General features: G+C 49.0%; 1 protein-coding gene across 1 annotated transcript in view; it reads right to left on the reverse strand.

Annotated features, from left to right (window-relative positions):
- SSPN (sarcospan) overlaps positions 1–18666 on the reverse strand; it is a 45895-nt gene extending 27229 nt beyond the window's left edge. Inside the window, exon 1 of the mRNA XM_088454812.1 lies at positions 18223–18666. Within this exon, the coding sequence (XP_088310938.1) occupies positions 18223–18516 (294 nt within the window). The 5' untranslated portion in view covers positions 18517–18666. The remainder of the gene's footprint in view (positions 1–18222) is intronic.
- Between the last annotated feature and the right edge of the window lie 3448 nt (positions 18667–22114).

Raw genomic sequence — 22114 nt, forward strand, 5'->3', positions numbered from 1 at the left:
TGGTGGAGAGCTGTACGGCTTCCACCCATGAGGTAGTGGTCTCCCCAGTCACCGAGAAGAGGAGCTGGCCAGCTCTGGATAGGTAGCAGACATTTAAAGGGACAGCACTGTGTTTTGCTCTTGTGTATTTAGTCTGTGTTTGGTGTTCCGTGCAGGGCAAATGTTTAGTTTTTGTTATATCTGTCGCACTACACACACTGTAGGTTGAGGGTGATGCCGTTTTAGTATGTGTAGTTGCTTGACATAGGTTTAGGCCCTGCACGGCTGTGTTGTGTATCTCCTTACAGGGACCTGTAGGCGAGTGAGCGGACGAAGAGCAAGAGTGGACACGGTGAGGAATATCTGTGTGTACTGTCTCTCCCTGTTTGTCACTATCTATCTCCTTCCTTCTGGGCGGACGGTGAACCTTGCAACCCGGTGCAAGGACGGATCTTCACCTGGTGCGTGAGTACCAATAGGTGAAAATTCGGGATCTGAGGCCAAAAGTGCCAATGATGATCTTCACTTAAAACCTGAATTTATCCCCCGGTTCGGTAGGGCGCGTCGGTTGACGTGAGGAAGGACGGTACTCACCTCGTCTCCTTCCCCCTAGGTCATCGTGTCCGTGTTCTATTTGGAGGTTCCAGGACCGTCTGTTCAACACACAGCCTGAAGGTGAGAGGGTGCGACGCAAGGTAAGTAACAGACCTACACCTGCACGGCAGCAGGCATTGCACCGCACCTGCCCCTCACACGTACACACTGGGCGATTAGGAAAGACAGTACAGGTGGGTACACACTGGGCGATTAGGAAAGAGTACAGGTGGGTACACACTGGGCGATTAGGAAAGACAGTACAGGTGCGTACACACTGGGCGATTAGGAAAGACAGTAAAGGTGCGTACACACTGGGCGATTAGGAAAGACAGTAAAGGTGGGTACACACTGGGCGATTAGGAAAGACAGTACAGGTGCGTACACACTAGGCCATTAGGAAAGACAGTACAAGTGCGTACACACTGGGCGATTAGGAAAGACAGTACAGGTGCGTACACACTGGGCGATTAGGAAAGACAGTAAAGGTGCGTACACACTGGGCGATTAGGAAAGACAGTAAAGGTGGGTACACACTGGGCGATTAGGAAAGACAGTACAGGTGGGTACACACTGGGCGATTAGGAAAGACAGTACAGGTGCGTACACACTGGGCGATTAGGAAAGACAGTACAGGTGGGTACACACTGGGCGATTAGGAAAGAGTACAGGTGGGTACACACTGGGCGATTAGGAAAGACAGTACAGGTGCGTACACACTGGGCGATTAGGAAAGACAGTAAAGGTGCGTACACACTGGGCGATTAGGAAAGACAGTAAAGGTGGGTACACACTGGGCGATTAGGAAAGACAGTACAGGTGGGTACACACTGGGCGATTAGGAAAGACAGTACAGGTGCGTACACACTGGGCGATTAGGAAAGACAGTACAGGTGGGTACACACTGGGCGATTTTACTGAGCGATTGCACGATTACGACATTGTAATCGTGCAATCACTCAGTAATCGTGCACTATAATGTCGGAAACGACCAGCGAAGTGCACTACCACTGTCGGCACCCTCCTTCATTCTTGAACATGGCCAATCTGTCATTATCGACAGATTGTCCTGCATGTTCAGGTGATGGACAATGTCGGGAATGACCAGCGGGAACGCGCAGCTCTGGTCGTTTCCGACATTATAGTGCACGATTTGTGCACGATAACTGAGTGATTGCACTATTACGATGTCATAATCGTGCAATCGCTCAGTAAAATTGCCCAGTGTGTACCCACCTTTACTGTCTTTCCTAATCGCCCAGTGTGTACGCACCTGTACTCTTTCCTAATCGCCCAGTGTGTACGCACCTGTACTGTCTTTCCTAATCGCCCAGTGTGTACCCACCTGTACTCTTTCCTAATCGCCCAGTGTGTACGCACCTGTACTGTCTTTCCTAATCGCCCAGTGTGTACGCACCTGTACTGTCTTTCCTAATCGCCCAGTGTGTACCCACCTGTACTGTCTTTCCTAATCGCCCAGTGTGTACCCACCTTTACTGTCTTTCCTAATGGCCCAGTGTGTACGCACCTGTACTGTCTTTCCTAATCGCCCAGTGTGTACGCACCTGTACTGTCTTTCCTAATCGCCCAGTGTGTACGCACCTGTACTGTCTTTCCTAATCGCCCAGTGTGCACGCACCTGTACTGTCTTTCCTAATCGCCCAGTGTGTACGCACCGGTACTGTCTTTCCTAATCGCCCAGTGTGTACCCACCTGTACTGTCTTTCCTAATCGCCCAGTGTGTACGCACCTTTACTGTCTTTCCTAATCGCCCAGTGTGTACGCACCTGTACTGTCTTTCCTAATCGCCCAGTGTGTACCCACCTGTACTGTCTTTCCTAATCGCCCAGTGTGTACGCACCTGTACTGTCTTTCCTAATCGCCCAGTGTGTACGCACCTTTACTGTCTTTCCTAATCGCCCAGTGTGTACCCACCTGTACTGTCTTTCCTAATCGCCCAGTGTGTACCCACCTGTACTGTCTTTCCTAATCGCCCAGTGTGTACCCACCGGTACTGTCTTTCCTAATCGCCCAGTGTGTACGCACCTTTACTGTCTTTCCTAATCGCCCAGTGTGTACGCACCTGTACTGTCTTTCCTAATCGCCCAGTGTGTACGCACCTGTACTGTCTTTCCTAATCGCCCGGTGTGTACCCACCTTTACTGTCTTTCCTAATCGCCCAGTGTGTACGCACCTGTACTGTCTTTCCTAATCGCCCAGTGTGTACGCACCTGTACTGTCTTTCCTAATCGCCCAGTGTGTACGCACCTGTACTGTCTTTCCTAATCGCCCAGTGTGTACGCACCTTTACTGTCTTTCCTAATGGCCCAGTGTGTACGCACCTTTACTGTCTTTCCTAATCGCCCAGTGTGTACGCACCTGTACTGTCTTTCCTAATGGCCCAGTGTGTACGCACCTGTACTGTCTTTCCTAATCGCCCAGTGTGTACGCACCTGTACTGTCTTTCCTAATCGCCCAGTGTGTACGCACCTGTACTGTCTTTCCTAATCGCCCAGTGTGTACCCACCTGTACTCTTTCCTAATCGCCCAGTGTGTACGCACCTTCACTGTCTTTCCTAATCGCCCAGTGTGTACCCACCTTTACTGTCTTTCCTAATCGCCCAGTGTGTACGCACCTTTACTGTCTTTCCTAATCGCCCAGTGTGTACGCACCTGTACTGTCTTTCCTAATCGCCCAGCGTGTAAGCACCTGTACTGTCTTTCCTAATCGCCCAGCGTGTACGCACCTTTACTGTCTTTCCTAATCGCCCAGCGTGTACCCACCTTTACTGTCTTTCCTAATCGCCCAGTGTGTACACACCTTTACTGTCTTTCCTAATCGCCCAGTGTGTACGCACCTGTACTGTCTTTCCTAATCGCCCAGTGTGTACGCACCTTTACTGTCTTTCCTAATCGCCCAGTGTGTACGCACCTTCACTGTCTTTCCTAATCGCCCAGTGTGTACGCACCTTCACTGTCTTTCCTAATCGCCCAGTGTGTACGCACCTGTACTGTCTTTCCTAATCGCCCAGTGTGTACGCACCTGTACGGTCTTTCCTAATCGCCCAGTGTGTACGCACCTGTACTGTCTTTCCTAATCGCCCAGTGTGTACGCACCTGTACTGTCTTTCCTAATCGCCCAGTGTGTACCCACCTTTACTGTCTTTCCTAATCGCCCAGTGTGTACACACCTGTACTGTCTTTCCTAATCGCCCAGTGTGTACGCACCTGTACTGTCTTTCCTAATCGCCCAGTGTGTACGCACCTTTACTGTCTTTCCTAATCGCCCAGTGTGTACGCACCTTTACTGTCTTTCCTAATCGTCCAGTGTGTACGCACCTGTACTGTCTTTCCTAATCGCCCAGTGTGTACGCACCTGTACTGTCTTTCCTAATCGCCCAGTGTGTACGCACCTTTACTGTCTTTCCTAATCGCCCAGTGTGTACCCACCTGTACTGTCTTTCCTAATCGCCCAGTGTGTACGCACCTGTACTGTCTTTCCTAATCGCCCAGTGTGTACGCACCTTTACTGTCTTTCCTAATCGCCCAGTGTGTACCCACCTGTACTGTCTTTCCTAATCGCCCAGTGTGTACCCACCTTTACTGTCTTTCCTAATCGCCCAGTGTGTACGCACCTGTACTGTCTTTCCTAATCGCCCAGTGTGTACGCACCTGTACTGTCTTTCCTAATCGCCCAGTGTGTACGCACCTGTACTGTCTTTCCTAATCGCCCAGTGTGTACGCACCTTTACTGTCTTTCCTAATGGCCCAGTGTGTACGCACCTTTACTGTCTTTCCTAATCGCCCAGTGTGTACGCACCTGTACTGTCTTTCCTAATGGCCCAGTGTGTACGCACCTGTACTGTCTTTCCTAATCGCCCAGTGTGTACGCACCTGTACTGTCTTTCCTAATCGCCCAGTGTGTATGCACCTGTACTGTCTTTTCTAATCGCCCAGTGTGTACCCCCCTGCACTGTCTTTCCTAATCGCCCAGTGTGTACGCACCTTCACTGTCTTTCCTAATCGCCCAGTGTGTACCCACCTTTACTGTCTTTCCTAATCGCCCAGTGTGTACGCACCTTTACTGTCTTTCCTAATCGCCCAGTGTGTACGCACCTGTACTGTCTTTCCTAATCGCCCAGTGTGTAAGCACCTGTACTGTCTTTCCTAATCGCCCAGCGTGTACGCACCTTTACTGTCTTTCCTAATCGCCCAGCGTGTACGCACCTTTACTGTCTTTCCTAATCGCCCAGCGTGTACCCACCTTTACTGTCTTTCCTAATCGCCCAGTGTGTACACACCTTTACTGTCTTTCCTAATCGCCCAGTGTGTACGCACCTGTACTGTCTTTCCTAATCGCCCAGTGTGTACGCACCTTCACTGTCTTTCCTAATCGCCCAGTGTGTACGCACCTTCACTGTCTTTCCTAATCGCCCAGTGTGTACGCACCTTCACTGTCTTTCCTAATCGCCCAGTGTGTACGCACCTGTACTGTCTTTCCTAATCGCCCAGTGTGTACGCACCTGTACGGTCTTTCCTAATCGCCCAGTGTGTACGCACCTGTACTGTCTTTCCTAATCGCCCAGTGTGTACGCACCTGTACTGTCTTTCCTAATCGCCCAGTGTGTACCCACCTTTACTGTCTTACCTAATCGCCCAGTGTGTACACACCTGTACTGTCTTTCCTAATCGCCCAGTGTGTACGCCCCTGTACTGTCTTTCCTAATCGCCCAGTGTGTACGCACCTTTACTGTCTTTCCTAATCGCCCAGTGTGTACGCACCTTTACTGTCTTTCCTAATCGTCCAGTGTGTACGCACCTGTACTGTCTTTCCTAATCGCCCAGTGTGTACGCACCTGTACTGTCTTTCCTAATCGCCCAGTGTGTACGCACCTTTACTGTCTTTCCTAATCGTCCAGTGTGTACGCACCTGTACTGTCTTTCCTAATCGCCCAGTGTGTACGCACCTGTACTGTCTTTCCTAATCGCCCAGTGTGTACGCACCTGTACTGTCTTTCCTAATCGCCCAGTGTGTACGCACCTGTACTGTCTTTCCTAATCGCCCAGTGTGTACGCACCTTTACTGTCTTTCCTAATCGTCCAGTGTGTACGCACCTGTACTGTCTTTCCTAATCGCCCAGTGTGTACGCACCTGTACTGTCTTTCCTAATCGCCCAGTGTGTACGCACCTGTACTGTCTTTCCTAATCGCCCAGTGTGTACGCACCTTTACTGTCTTTCCTAATCGTCCAGTGTGTACGCACCTGTACTGTCTTTCCTAATCGCCCAGTGTGTACGCACCTGTACTGTCTTTCCTAATCGCCCAGTGTGTACGCACCTTTACTGTCTTTCCTAATCGCCCAGTGTGTACCCACCTGTACTGTCTTTCCTAATCGCCCAGTGTGTACGCACCTGTACTGTCTTTCCTAATCGCCCAGTGTGTACGCACCTTTACTGTCTTTCCTAATCGCCCAGTGTGTACCCACCTGTACTGTCTTTCCTAATCGCCCAGTGTGTACACACCTGTACTGTCTTTCCTTATCGCCCAGTGTGTACACACCTGTACTGTCTTTCCTAATCGCCCAGTGTGGACGCACCTGTACTGTCTTTCCTAATCGCCCAGTGTGTACCCACCTGTACTGTCTTTCCTAATCGCCCAGTGTGTACCCACCTGTACTGTCTTTCCTAATCGCCCAGTGTGTACGCACCTTTACTGTCTTTCCTAATCGCCCAGTGTGTACACACCTTTACTGTCTTTCCTAATCGCCCAGTGTGTACGCACCTGTAATGTCTTTCCTAATCGCCCAGTGTGTACGCACCTGTACTGTCTTTCCTAATCGCCCAGTGTGTACGCACCTGTACTGTCTTTCCTAATCGTCCAGTGTGTACGCACCTGTACTGTCTTTCCTAATCGCCCATGGAATACGCACCTGTACTGTCTTTCCTAATCGCCCAGTGTGTACGCACCTGTACTGTCTTTCCTAATCGCCCAGTGTGTACGCACCTGTACTGTCTTTCCTAATCGCCCAGTGTGTACGCACCTGTACTGTCTTTCCTAATCGCCCAGTGTGTACGCACCTGTACTGTCTTTCCTAATCGTCCAGTGTGTACGCACCTGTACTGTCTTTCCTAATCGCCCAGTGTGTACCCACCTGTACTGTCTTTCCTAATCGCCCAGTGTGTACGCACCTGTACTGTCTTTCCTAATCGCCCAGTGTGTACGTACCTGTACTGTCTTTCCTAATCGCCCAGTGTGTACGCACCTGTACTGTCTTTCCTAATCGCCCAGTGTGTACGCACCTGTACTGTCTTTCCTAATCGCCCAGTGTGTACGCACCTGTACTGTCTTTCCTAATCGTCCAGTGTGTACCCACCTGTACTGTCTTTCCTAATCGCCCAGTGTGTACCCACCTGTACTGTCTTTCCTAATCGCCCAGTGTGTACACACCTGTACTGTCTTTCCTAATCGTCCAGTGTGTACGCACCTTTACTCTCCCGAGATCCCATGAGAATTCCCCAATATACAGGAGACTTCCTTACATCCCCTTCCACTCCTCTCTCCGTCCTCCGCCCTGCTCACTAAACAAAGGACTAATTACAAGCTAAAGTACTTCTGTCCGCAGTGTAGAAGGGCAGGGGTAATAGTGGGAGAGGGTATTGTTATAACTACCACACCCATATAGGAAACAAGTCTAATCTGGAAAGATAGCAAGTATAATGGTGGTGCTTTTAATGGGCTGTTCACAGAACATCTCCCTGTACAAACGTTCACATAAATCCATTTCTTTTCCAATCTGTTATGTAAACTATGCGTGGAAAGGCTATGAGCTTGGCTTAGCGCTCATTTATCGCTGCCCGTAAACATTCAAGTTTTTTGCTTTAAACAAACAAGTCACCTATACTTCTTCTCATTCTCAGCCTAGTTATGATCATTGAGATATCAGAATTATTCGTTTTACTGGTCAAAAAAAAGTCCCCTCCTCCGACGACAGCCGCATAGATTGCATCAGTACACAGATTTTCCAAATCGACTGCTGTAAGTGCAACTGGCTGTCACTAAGCAGAGGAGACACTATATTTAGGACGTCTTATTTTTAAATCACGCACAGTCATTTTATTACAAAACATGAGACTACGGAAATACCCTCACCTTGGTTGGAAAATGTTGCCATACTAAACTTTTGCTGATTTTTCAGAGTGACTGTGGCGCCCCCCTGACAAACAGGAGGGGAATACGTCTCGGTGCACTACATGTGCCAGTGCCTCCTATTACTGGGTGCCCGGCTGTCCCTTGTAGTGGAGAGATGAAATACATTGTAAAGCTGTAGCCTACTATATCTAGCAATGTGTCAGTGTCTCTATGGTGTCTACTGCGCAGGAGTCGGCGTGCGATAGGCGTTATAGGCTACGCTAAGGTTTATGTGCAGGGATGACTGGAAAGCAGGGAAGCAGAGTTTACAAGGCTCCTCAGCCAGAAACCAGGGGGAGAGCAGTGGTGAGAGGACCAATCACATTCCACAATCCACAGATTGCGACCTCTCATTGGTCCTCCTGCTCACGCTCTCTCACGCCATTTAAAGTTGATCAGCTGAATTGAATTTCCAGTTCTATAATACAGTACAGCCAGAGCTCCTCTTATCGGAAACGCTGTCCTTTGCTTAAATGCTCACGCGTACGGCCAGGGGCGTATTTATAGTGGGTGCACCCATATTTAGTTTATACTTACCTTTGCGCAGTCTACCCAATGCTCTGCTGCGGCCATTGCGCATGTACAGAAAAGATGTCCCCGGGAATATGGCGCGGGTGCCATTTTCACGGAGACCCGTGCATGCTTCAGAATCTACTGCGCTGCCGGAGAGGGGGGGGCGAAATGGAGGCTACACACAGGCACCCTCCTCTCTTAAAACGCCCCTGCGTACGGCGTTGCTAAATGCCAATATGCATGCTATCAGTAGCGGAATGCATCCTTCCCTTAAGGCCGGTAATGTCTACTGTGTACCGACCTCGTGAGCAACGGCTCCCAGCGGGGTACATACACACTTGTCGATGCCAGCAGCGATGGCGGGGGCCATGCTGCATTTTGCCAATCTGGCCCTTGCTAATGATGCATGCGGGTCCGACGGGCGATGTCGCTGGTGACGCACGGGAGCGCGCATCGCCAGTGACATTGAGGGTACACACTAGATGATGTGCCCAATATCTTGTTTGATCTGGCCGAATCGGACAAGATATCATCTGGTGCACAGGTTCTCAAACTCGGTCCTCAGGACCCCCACACGGTGCATGTTTTCCAGGTCTCCTCACAGAATTACAGGTGAAATAATTAGCTGCATCTGGGGATCTTTTAAAATGTGTCAGTGAGTAATGAATACGCCTGTGAACCTGCCAGGAGACCTGCAAAATGTGACCTGTGTGGGGTCCTGAGGACCGAGGCCCTGATTCAGAGCCGGATGCTCTGACAGAGCGCTCGCTCTGAATCAGGGCCGTCCTTCTGAATTTTAGAGCGGCCTCCTGGCCGCTCATATAGCTGTGGGTGACCACCCACAGCTATAGCGAGCGGCCAGGAAGATGGTCGCGATGGTCAAGACCATCGCGACCATCGGGCTTGCGACGAGACCCTTGTGGTAGGGTCTCATCTGCCGCAAGCCCTGGAGTGCTTTCGGCTCTATCCATCTGGCCAGCCACGCCTCTGGCATGCCCACCAAAGGGGGCGTGCTGTCACTCACCATCGATAGCACACCCCCTTTGTAGCGAGACCCATAGCGACGGCTTGCCCGTCGCTATCCGGGTCTCGCGCATGCGCACGACAGAGCCGTCTCCGTCGTGCGCATGCGCACTGGACTAACATCTACCCGCTTGCGAGCGCTCAGCGCTCGCGAGATGGTCTGAATTATGCCCCGAGTTTGAGAACCACTGGACTCTAGTGTGTACTCGGTTATCAAAGTGCCTGCCCGACACTACCCAAAAGCTCCTCAGCTGAGTGCAGCAACGTTGTTGCAACTAAGCAAAACATAGACCTAGCAGTAGGATCGTATTGTTAGTAAATAGGGAGAAACAGTGGTCAGGAGTAATCAGATTAATATAACATCACGGTCAAACTCACTTGATACATGTCATCTAAAATCTCCAGCTCACAAGCTCACATTGCTCAAAAACTATTTTAATACACTTATTTTTCAAGCGAGGGGGTAGCAGATATGTCAGCAACATCACTGTGCAAGACATCCTATTAGCAATTGGCGGATACAATTACAAGGAGACCGCTATTAATACATTGGCGTTATTCCTATTCGGAGACCACAGCGCAATGGCAAACATTGATTTATTTACTTACTTACCATTACTAAGCTGTTTCGGTCAGTAAGTGACCTAAAAACCTGAACTTTAGTTCTCTGACGTCCAATTTTATGTAATATGCTGGTTAAGCCCCGAGCCGGCGCCACAGATTGGGGCTTTATATTAATTCTGAGCTGCGTGATATTACTCTGTTATTTATAGTATGTAATGTAACACTGAGCTCAGATTTCTTATCACAATACCACAATGCAACAACTATTGCAATAAATCCATTTAAAAATAAATCATATATATATACATAATTTTTTAATATCAAGCTGCTGAAATATCAGGTATGGTAATATTGCCTCCAGCGTGTGGGGAGTTAGAGCACCGAGGCAGAGATTCCTGGTTAGGGATGGGCTGGGAACGAGCCCTATTACTATACCCTGAACAGACATCACACAAAGCAGAAATGAAATCCCATCTGTTATAGAAATATCACTCTAAGGGCTTGATTCAGACCCGCTCGCGAGCGCTGAGCGCTCGCAAGCGGGTCGATGGCGCCCTACAGTGCATGCGCACGACGGAGGGAGCTCCGTCGTGTGCATGCGCGAGACCCGCATAGCGACAGCCAAGCCGTCGTTATGGGTCTCGCACCAAAGGGGGCGTGCTGTCGATGGTGAGGACAGCACGCCCCCTTTGGGGGGGGCGTTGCTGCCCAGAAGGAGGCGTTCCCATGGGAACGCCTACCGTCTGGGGCCGGCCCAACTGACATCACTAGTGATGTCAGTGGGAGTGCTTTTGGCTCTGATAGAGCCAAAAGCACTCCTGGGCTTGCGGCAGCGAGACCCTACCGCAGGGTCTCGTCGCAAACCCGATGGTCGCGATGGTCTTGACCATCGCGACCATCTTTTTGGCCGCTCGCATAAGCTGTGGGTGGTCACCCACAGCTATGTGAGCGGCCAGGAGGCCGCTCCAATTTTAGGTAGGGGGGCCCTGATTCAGAGCGAGTGCTCTTGTCAGAGCGTCCGGCTCTGAATCAGGCCCTAACTTAGTAGGAACAATACCCGAAAATAAAAGACTGCTCAGTATAAATCATGTCCCCAAAAAGTCACAAAATTATTATCTTATTATTTTGCAATCTTTTTCTCAGTCTATTAAAGGCAGATTCCCCACAGGACGGTTGCACCCTTTACAAATTGTGTGTATGTGGTTTGGGTATATTGGGGGTGTAGGTGGTTTGGGTATATTGGGGGCATAGGTGGTTGGGGTATATGGGGGTGTAGGTGGTTTGGGTATATTGGGGGGTGTAGGTAGTTTGGGTATATTGGGGGTGTAGGAGGGTTGGGTATATTGGTGTGTATGTGGTTTGGGTATACTTGGGGTGTATGTAATTTGGGTATACTGGGGGTGTAGGTGGTTGGGGTATATTGGGGGTGTAGGTGGTTGGGGTATATGGGGGTGTAAGTGGTTTGGGTATATTGGGGGTGTAGGTGGTTGGGGTATATTGGGGGTGTATGTGGTTTGGGTATATTGGGGGTGTAGGTGGTTGGGGTATATTGGGGGTGTAGGTGGATTGGGTATATTGGGGGTGTAGGTGGTTTGGGTATATTGGGGGTGTATGTAGTTTGGGTATATTGGGGGTGTAGGTGGTTGGGGTATGTTGAGGGTGTAGGTGGTTGGGGTATATTGGGGGTATATGTGGTTTGGGTATATTGGGGGTGTAGGTGGTTGGGGTATATTGGGGATGTATGTGGTTTGGGTATATTGGGGGTGTAGGTGGTTTGGGTATATTGGGAGTGTAGGTGGTTGGGGTATATTGAGGGTGTAGGTGGTTGGGGTATATTGGGGGTGTAGGTGGTTTGGGTATATTGGGGTGTAGGTGGTTTGGGTATATTGGGGGGTGTAGGTAGTTTGGGTATATTGGGGGTGTAGGAGGTTTGGGTATATTGGTGTGTATGTGGTTTGGGTATACTTGGGGTGTATGTAATTTGGGTATACTGGGGGTGTAGGTGGTTGGGGTATATTGGGGGTGTAGGTGGTTGGGGTATATTGGGGGTGTAGGTAGTTGGGGTATATTGGGGGTGTAGGTGGTTGGGGTATATTGGGGGTGTATGTGGTTTGGGTATATTGGGTATTGGGGGTGTAGGTGGTTTGGGTATATTGGGGGTGTATGTGGTTTGGGTATATTGGGGGTGTAGGTGGTTGGGGTATATTGGGGGTGTAGGTGGTTTGGGTATATTGGGGGTGTAGGTGGTTTGGGTATATTGGGGGTGTACGTGGTTGGGGTATATTGGGGGTGTAGGTGGTTTGGGTATATTGGGGGTGTATGTGGTTTGGCTATATTGGGGGTGTAGGTGGTTGGGGTATATTGGGGGTGTAGGTGGATTGGGTATATTGGGGGTGTAGGTGGTTGGGGTATATTGAGGGTGTAAGTGGTTTGGGTATATTGGGGGTGTATGTGGTTTGGGTATATTGGGGGTGTAGGTGGTTGGGGTATGTTGAGGGTGTAGGTGGTTGGGGTATATTGGGGGTATATGTGGTTTGGGTATATTGGGGGTGTAGGTGGTTGGGGTATATTGGGGATGTATGTGGTTTGGGTATATTGGGGGTGTAGGTGGTTTGGGTATATTGGGGGTGTAGGTGGTTGGGGTATATTGAGGGTGTAGGTGTTTGGGGTATATTGGGGGTGTAGGTGGTTGGGGTATATTGGGGGTGTAGGTGGTTGGGGTATATTGGGGTGTAGGTGGTTGGGGTATATTGAGGGTGTAGGTGGTTTGGGTATATTGGGGTGTATGTGGTTTGGGTATATTGGGGGTGTAGGTGGTTGGGGTATATGGGGGTGTAAGTGGTTTGGGTATATTGAAGGTGTAGGTGGTTGGGGTATATTGAGGGTGTAGGTGGTTTGGGTATATTGGGGGTGTATGTGGTTTGGGTATATTGGGGGTGTAGGTGGTTGGGGTATATTGAGGGTGTAGGTGTTTGGGGTATATTGGGGGTGTAGGTGGTTTGGGTATATTGGGGGTGTAGGTGGTTGGGGTATATTGGGGTGTAGGTGGTTGGGGTATATTGAGGGTGTAGGTGGTTTGGGTATATTGGGGTGTATGTGGTTTGGGTATATTGGGGGTGTAGGTGGTTGGGGTATATGGGGGTGTAAGTGGTTTGGGTATATTGAAGGTGTAGGTGGTTGGGGTATATTGAGGGTGTAGGTGGTTTGGGTATATTGGGGGTGTATGTGGTTGGGGTATATTGGGGGTGTAGGTGGTTTGGGTATATTGGGGGTGTATGTGGTTTGGGTATATTGGGGGTGTAGGTGGTTGGGGTATATTGGGGGTGTAGGTGGATTGGGTATATTGGGGGTGTAGGTGGTTGGGGTATATTGAGGGTGTAAGTGGTTTGGGTATATTGGGGGTGTATGTGGTTTGGGTATATTGGGGGTGTAGGTGGTTGGGGTATGTTGAGGATGTAGGTGGTTGGGGTATATTGGGGGTATATGTGGTTTGGGTATATTGGGGGTGTAGGTGGTTGGGGTATATTGGGGATGTATGTGGTTTGGGTATATTGGGGGTGTAGGTGGTTTGGGTATATTGGGAGTGTAGGTGGTTGGGGTATATTGAGGGTGTAGGTGGTTGGGGTATATTGGGGGTGTAGGTGGTTTGGGTATATTGGGGTGTAGGTGGTTTGGGTATATTGGGGGGTGTAGGTAGTTTGGGTATATTGGGGGTGTAGGAGGTTTGGGTATATTGGTGTGTATGTGGTTTGGGTATACTTGGGGTGTATGTAATTTGGGTATACTGGGGGTGTAGGTGGTTGGGGTATATTGGGGGTGTAGGTGGTTGGGGTATATTGGGGGTGTAGGTAGTTGGGGTATATTGGGGGTGTAGGTGGTTGGGGTATATTGGGGGTGTATGTGGTTTGGGTATATTGGGTATTGGGGGTGGAGGTGGTTTGGGTATATTGGGGGTGTATGTGGTTTGGGTATATTGGGGGTGTAGGTGGTTGGGGTATATTGGGGGTGTAGGTGGTTTGGGTATATTGGGGTTGTAGGTGGTTTGGGTATATTGGGGGTGTATGTGGTTGGGGTATATTGGGGGTGTAGGTGGTTTGGGTATATTGGGGGTGTATGTGGTTTGGGTATATTGGGGGTGTAGGTGGTTGGGGTATATTGGGGGTGTAGGTGGATTGGGTATATTGGGGGTGTAGGTGGTTGGGGTATATTGAGGGTGTAAGTGGTTTGGGTATATTGGGGGTGTATGTGGTTTGGGTATATTGGGGGTGTAGGTGGTTGGGGTATGTTGAGGGTGTAGGTGGTTGGGGTATATTGGGGGTATATGTGGTTTGGGTATATTGGGGGTGTAGGTGGTTGGGGTATATTGGGGATGTATGTGGTTTGGGTATATTGGGGGTGTAGGTGGTTTGGGTATATTGGGGGTGTAGGTGGTTGGGGTATATTGAGGGTGTAGGTGGTTGGGGTATATTGGGGGTGTAGGTGGTTTGGGTATATTGGGGGTGTAGGTGGTTGGGGTATATTGGGGTGTAGGTGGTTGGGGTATATTGAGGGTGTAGGTGGTTTGGGTATATTGGGGTGTATGTGGTTTGGGTATATTGGGGGTGTAGGTGGTTGGGGTATATGGGGGTGTAAGTGGTTTGGGTATATTGAAGGTGTAGGTGGTTGGGGTATATTGAGGGTGTAGGTGGTTTGGGTATATTGGGGGTGTAGAGGGTTGGGGTATATGGGGGTGTAAGTGGTTTGGGTATATTGGGGGTGTAGGTGGTTGGGGTATATTGAGGGTGTAGGTGGTTTGGGTATATTGGGGGTGTAGGTGGTTGGGGCATATTGAGGGTGTAGGTGGTTGGGGTATATTGGGGGTGTAGGTAGTTTGGTTATATTGGGGGTGCAGCCAATTTTGTACATTTCAGTTGAATATATAATATAAAGCAAGAAAAACTCTACATAAAATTCAACAAAAGCAGCCAAAGCGCAGAAATGTGGATAATGTACACATTAGACACTTGCCCACGTGACAGGTGAATTGTGGATAATGTACACATTAGACACTTGCCCACGTGACAGGTGAATTGTGGATAATGTACACATTAGACACTTGCCCTCATTAGACAGCTAATCTTAGTAATGCATCATATCTTTACGTTAATAATATCTATAAACATGAACATTAATATGAATAATAATATATATAGTATTTCAAATAAATTTTAAGGGATCACTGAACATAAAAGCGCAACCTGATTTATATGAAATAACCCCTAATAACATCAATAAATACATACAGTAGGTGGCATGTGTACAGTATACGGACCTTGTCCGAGGAGAAAATTTCCATGGTAACTTTTGTCCCAAATTCTTCGTTATCTCCCATGTGAATCTCTTTACTAAAGTGAGAGTTTTTAGAAGTGGAGATGTTGCCCATAGCAACCAGTCCGATTCTAGCTATTATCTTCTAGAAGGTCCTAGTTAAAAGTAGAATCGGATTGGTTGCTATGGGCAACATCTCCACTTCCAAAACCTCTCACTATAGTAAATATACCCCTTATTGTTTCAAAACCTACTGAAGAACACAATAAGGAGCCATTTAGAGCCTGTAGATGAGGATCACAGATGTAAATTACTAACACTTCACCTTAGTAAGCACTACAGATAGGACAAGTGACATGAGTATATGTCAAATATGTATCTGTATTTGCTGAGTAGTAATAACTTATAATATAACCTATATCTGCAGAGCAGTGATGTCACCCATGTATAATATAACCTATATCTGCAGAGCAGTGATGTCACCCATGTATAATATAACCTATATCTGCAGAGCAGTGATGTCACCCATGTATAATATATAACCTATATCTGTAGAACAGTGATGTCACCCATGTATAATATAACCTATATCTGTAGAACAGTGATGTCACCCATGTATAATATAACCTATATCTGCAGAACAGTGATGTCACCCATGTATAATATAACCTATATCTGTAGAGCATTGATGTCACCCATGTATAATACATACTTGACGACTATTTAATATTCCTCCCCGGGAGAAGCCCGGGGAGGTGAAGCAGGTAGGCCTAGTTGGGGGCGGGGCCGGCTGGATTGCACCGTTAAGCCCCGCCCCGTTGTGGGAATTGACAGCGATTATGCATATTTCAACTAGGGGAGGGTTAAATGACACGATTCTCATAGAATCGCGTCATTTGGCCCCACCCGCAATGCTCAGAACCGCCGATCTGCGCTAACAATCTCCCCATTGTGCCCACTTCACTAGGAAGTGGGCAGAATGCGGGAGAAGTGCCTAACCTTCCGGGGGAGCGGGGGATTACCCGAAAAATCGCGAGCCTCCCGCGAAACTGGGAGGGTAGCCATGTATGGTATAATATAGCGTATATATCTGCAGAGCAGTGATGTCACCCATGTATAATATAACGTACATATATGCAGACCAGTGATGTCACCCATGTATAATATAACTTATATCTGCGGACCAGTGATGTCACCCATGTATAATATAACTTATATCTGCGGAGCAGTGATGTCACCCATGTATAATATAACATATCTGCGGGGTAGTGATGTCACCCATGTATAATATAACCTATATCTGCAGAACAGTGATGTCACCCATGTATAATATAACCTATATCTGCAGAACAGTGATGTCACCCATGTATAATATAACTTATATCTGCAGAGCAATGATGTCCCCATGTATAATATAACTGGTGTCACTCCAGAAAACAGGGTTTAAATGGTCAGACACGCCTGCATCTTCTATCCATCTCCCCATTATCTCCCCCAAACGCTGACTACCTGTCACTCACTTTGCGCGTGACTCCTCTGCCTGAGCGTAATCGCAATTCAATCGCTGCGCATGCGCAGTGCAATTTACACGCATGCACAATGGCTAACAATCACTCAATCCGCGTCAATATCGGCATTACTGTATGTCTGAATCGGACCAAGAGTCGGACCAATAACGGTCAATTTATTTTGCTCCGATGAAGCTGCTGAGGTTTAATAAATCAAGTCCGAGCAGAAGAAGAAATCTGCGCGCAACACTAAAGGCCAAATTCTGCCAGAGCAACATGCGGGATTACGCGATGAGGCAAACATTTAGGCGTTTGGCTCATCCCTACTGTCAGCGAGGGGGAAAACAATATCACACCTGCATATGAGGATCATGGTGGGTGGCGATGGATCGGCTGGCTTACTTATACCCTTCATCTCAGCAAATCAGATGGAGGACAGACGGTTTTGGCAAAACTGCACGTGTATGATTCGCAGTGCGTGTGCGCAAAGGCACCACTTACTGCGATCGCACAGACCACAGGGAGCCATCGCAGAGTGATTGACAGGCAGTGGGCGTTTGGGGGGTGGTGACGGGGAAGTGGTCGGAGAAACACGGGCGTGCCTGTCCGTTGGAACGCCGTTGCATGGGCGTGCATAAATTAGCCGGTGCGATTGCTTTCGCAGCTTCAGTACTTACTGCGTGCAACGAGGTGAGCAATTTCCAAGTAAGGTCAGGGCTGCTGTATTTCTGCGCGAGGGGCCGATGTTACTCGATGTTACTGATGTTTATGGAGGTTTGCAAGGTATTACGTATGTGAGATAGCGGTAAGGGGAGGCAGTGGGCGTCTCTACGCTGGCATTGCGATTGCGTTCATTAGCATATTTTCCCAGCAGACCTGCGTGCGATCGTAATAGTGATCCCTAATCAGGCCATAGGCATATTTACACGTGAACACCAGTACATGCATACCGTGTGTGCTTTTATTTTTACGCCTGCAAACGTAAATTTAGGAATTGTCACTCCCTTCAAAGGCGCCGGCTCACTAATCAATTACAGGGGCACTGGGCTTTATTTGCTATATTCATCTCCCAACAAACGAAAAAAAAAAAAGGCTTTGCCCCCTTTAGACTCTATCCTTGGCCCCTCGTCAATCGAAGGGTTAAAAGCCCCTCGCTTGAACGCAGTGATGTTGAAAGGTGGGGCGCCTGGCGGGACTCATGGGCCTGAGATCCGCTCTGCCTCCCGGAATTAACCCTTCGTCACCCCTGATGCCTAGGTCAGGCTGATGTTCTCAGACTGGTTCCCACAGTAACAGCTGAAATCAGCCGCTCACTGCTGCAGGATGCCTGAGACATTGCATAACCCCCTGTGTGCAGGATTACTCATTGCTGCACCAGGGATGACACACAGTATCGGTACCCTTCATTAGCCTCCTGCCCCCCCCCCCCCAAATCATTCTCATCCCTACACCCCCCCCCCTTCAACGTGTTAGTGCACTGGTGCGTTAGCAGTTAAGCGCGTGTGTCATGCAAAGTGTTACAGCACAGCAGCGTCTGAATGCTTACAAGAATCCCAGCCCAGTGCGGGGTGTCTCTGACTAGCAATGAGGAGCAGTTCGCACCCATGATAAACGCCACCACTGTAATGGACACACCAAGGGTCAACTGGAGCAGCGCCACCAGGAGCGGGAAGCGACAACCGCAGCAAGTGTGCGATTCCTCCTGCTGTCCCGCTTTTTCATCCTTCTTCCCTTTTTTTCCCTTTTTCCCTTCGCCCTTCTTATCCGGGGCCTCGCCTGGTCCCTTGGCTGCCTGGTCCTGGTCCTTAGGGACTGCTTTGTGCTTGTCCTGGGCTCCCATTCGGACGCTGCGTCTCTGGTCAGGCTGGCTAGGTCCTCTCTCTCCCTCGAGCTGCCTGCTGGCTGAGCGGGGATCTTGGTATTTGGGAACGGCAGGGCTGTACTAATATGGAAAGCATTTGGAGCAGATTCCTAGAGCCTGCAAATGCCACTTATAGGCCGCTGAAGAGGGGGGGGGGGGCTGCGAGGGGATATCAGACTGCCAACCTGCAGGAGGACAAAAGCAGCGGAAATATGGATTCACACATTTCACACACGTACACGTGAGGGGAATGAGGAGCGAGCCTGCCAGCCAATAACACGTAGGGTAACAGCGGGCCCTGCCTAACGTGACAAGCAGGACTTAAATATTTTAGTAGGCCCAAGGAAATGTTCTAATGCCGCCCGAGGCCCTCCTGAGCTTCAGGGCCAGCCAGGAACACAGCACGCAAATTGCCATCGCGCAGACAGCCGGTGACTGAGCTTCTCACATATTAATGCGTTAACTCCTGATGCTCAGGGTGCTCCTGTGCTTACGGAATGTTTCATATGTTTTTCCTTGCGACCAACCACAGAAATAAAATGCAAGTGTCCTTTTCCTAATATGTCTACCAGTACTTTACGATAGACGCTTAACGTGCGGCAAACAAATTGCTCTTTATCCCCTGATTAATTACGACATATTCCATGTAGGTACAGACAGTGAGGGGTATATTTACTAAAGTGAGAGTTTTTAGAAGTGGAGATGTTGCCCATAGCAACCAATCAGATTCTACTTAACATTTAAATAGAAAGATAATAGCTAGAATCTGATTGGTTGCTATGGGCAACTTCTCCACTCCTAAAAACTCTCACTTTAGTAAATTTACCCCCAGTGGGAGAGATTCAATTGCCTTTTGGGCGCCCGATGGAGCTCTTCAATTGTTCGCTCCGTTTGCCCATTATTTCTGCTCGCGCCCTCCTGAGGTGGCGAGCAGAAATGTGAGACGAGTTAGCTTATTGGGCGCCCAAGCTGCCGCTTCGCCAGCGTGCCCAATAGTTTAGACGGCTTTATGAATTGAATACCTTTGGATGCACAAAGCACAATTGAATCCCCCCCCCCCCCGCGCTATGAGCCCGGTTCAGTGGTGCACGCCATCGCAGCTGCCTCTGCGTCTTTTGCTAATGGCGCAGTTGATGGGTTTCGTAATGAGACGCCCATCGGCTGCGGCGCTAAACCGCCACTGCGCAATTTAAGTTGCACCATCGAACTTTGCACCGGCCCTGTGGAGGCACAGTTATCTGTCTGATCATGGCCGCCGGTGTTAGGGCAACTGTAGCAAAAGAAACGCCCGTGTCTGGCTAGCCACTCCCCCATTACCACCCGGAAACGCCCACTGAAATTGCCTCTCTCTGTGACCACATTTGCATACCTCCCAACAGTTGATTTTTCCAGCCCGGGGCTCCTGAAAAGGGGGCATGGTCTATCCGTAAAGGGGGCATGGCCTAGTGGCACGATTCCCATTTACATCACTAATGGGCATGTCCAGCAACTCTGAGAGGCTGGGCTGCCCACGGGCTTCCTCCCCGCACTGTGAGTTATCACTCTGCTTACCTGCTGCTCTGCTATGGTCTCCCCAACTTCCCTCCCGCCGCGGGACACTGCGGCCTGCGGGTGGGACAGCGGGACAGTCCCGAAAAAATGGGACTGTCCCGCTGAATGCGGGACAGTTGGGAGGTATGCATTTGTTCTGTGGCTCCCGGCGGTAACCAAGGAACTGACTCCGAGATTCAGAGCCGTAACTAGACATTTTGGTGCCCTGTGCCAGAAAGAGCATTGACGCCCCCCTCATGTTTCAAAGGGACATAATGCACCCAAAAAAGGGCCATGGCTTCATGGGGAAGGGCCAGGGAAGAGATAGGAGAGGTCAGGAGATGCTGGGGACAAAAGAAGAGGAAGCTACAAGCAAGAATGATAATAAACAGAAATTATACAGGCCCAAACAGTGCCCCCTGACCTGTGGTGCCCTGTGCGATGGCACCGGCCGCACTACCCTAGCTACGGCCCTGCCGAGATTTGCACCAATGTAGTCACAGCATTAGCAAAAATATGCTAATGGATTCCAAAGCTTAGCCAAGCATAGGGGTGCCCAATGCTGCCTTCTCTTATCTGTCCAACGACGTACATCAGCGCAAACATCGACGCAGATCGTGCAGCCACGCAGCTTGTGAGTGACGTCTGACCTGCCTCAAACACTGCATCTCTCCTGCTACGCAGAGAGTTCTCATGATGTCGAAGGAGATCGCAATGGCTGATTATGCACGCCCATGAAACGGTGCCTGAACGGTCTCGACGCACCTGCATTTACCTAGCCTCCGCTCGTTACCTCCCCCAATGAATCTTCGGTGTGAGCGTAATCACAAACCAATCGCTGCATGTGCGCAAATTTCACCATTGCACAAATCTCTGAAACAGACCCCAAGTGTACAACCCTGGGCAGTGAGCAACCAATCAGCTTCTACACCAGTGATTCCCAACCTCGGTCCTCGAGGCACACTAATGGTCCTGGTTTTAGTGATATCCATACTTAAGCACAGATAGTTAAATCAAAATAAGTGAGGTACTAATTAGGTCACCTGTGCTCAAGTATGGCTAGCCTTAAAACCTGGACTGTTAGTGTGCCTTGAGGACCGTGGTTGGGAATCCCTGTTCTACACTCTGTAGATAAAAGTGATTGGACACTGACAGCAAATAGATCAACGAGATGTTAGTGGCGTCAGTATTCTGTAGGACCACCATGTGCAGTGATTACTGCAGACCCCCTTCTTGGCAAACTGACCACAAGTTCCTGGGCAGCAGCAGGCGGTATGTTCTGCCATTCCGCCTTACGTACGGTGACCAACTGTGACACTGAAGGTCGACCTAGAACGCACCCGTCGCTCCAATTCCTTCCAGAGGTTCTCAATGGGGATCTGGACTCCGAGCCGGCCAGTCCATCCGGGGTACCGAGTTTTCTGTATACCAGTCCAGCGTCGCCCTGGAAACATGAAACATTCGCTGTTTCCGTAGAACTGCCACAATGCAGGGAGCACAGGGTTTTCGAGAGTATCTCTATACATCTCAGAACTTCAAACATCCACTTCTCCCCTTTCGAAGGTTTGATAAATCGGTTCCTGTATATTGTTTATTAGTCAAATATTAATTGAAGATGAAATAAAAAAAAAAAACTACACTATAACATGTTATTAAAGGGGCTGTTACTAGGAATCAAAGTCCATATTGACAGGGAAAGCACCTGATCTGCTTAGTTGTGCTGCCCAGCAATGAAGGATTTAAAGTAATTTACAAGGTTTGTAAGTATAAAATAGTAATAGCAGGGATAATTTTCAAAGCAGCGCTGCAGAGCATCGCACCAGCTTCTGACAAGTATATACAGTGCATCCGGAAAGTATTCATAACGCTTCACTTTTGCCACATTTTGTTATGTTACAGCCTTATTCCAAAATGGAATAAATTAATTTTTGTCCTGAAAATTCTACACACAATACCCCATAATGACAACGTGTAAAAAGTAATTTTGCGATTTTTGCAAATTTAATAAAAAAAAAACAAATAAGAAATCACATCAGTGGCGGAACTT

Source organism: Taudactylus pleione, unplaced genomic scaffold, assembly GCF_031769625.1.
Source record: "Taudactylus pleione unplaced genomic scaffold, aTauple2 ptg000634l, whole genome shotgun sequence".
In the NCBI taxonomy this organism is placed as follows: domain Eukaryota; kingdom Metazoa; phylum Chordata; class Amphibia; order Anura; family Myobatrachidae; genus Taudactylus; species Taudactylus pleione.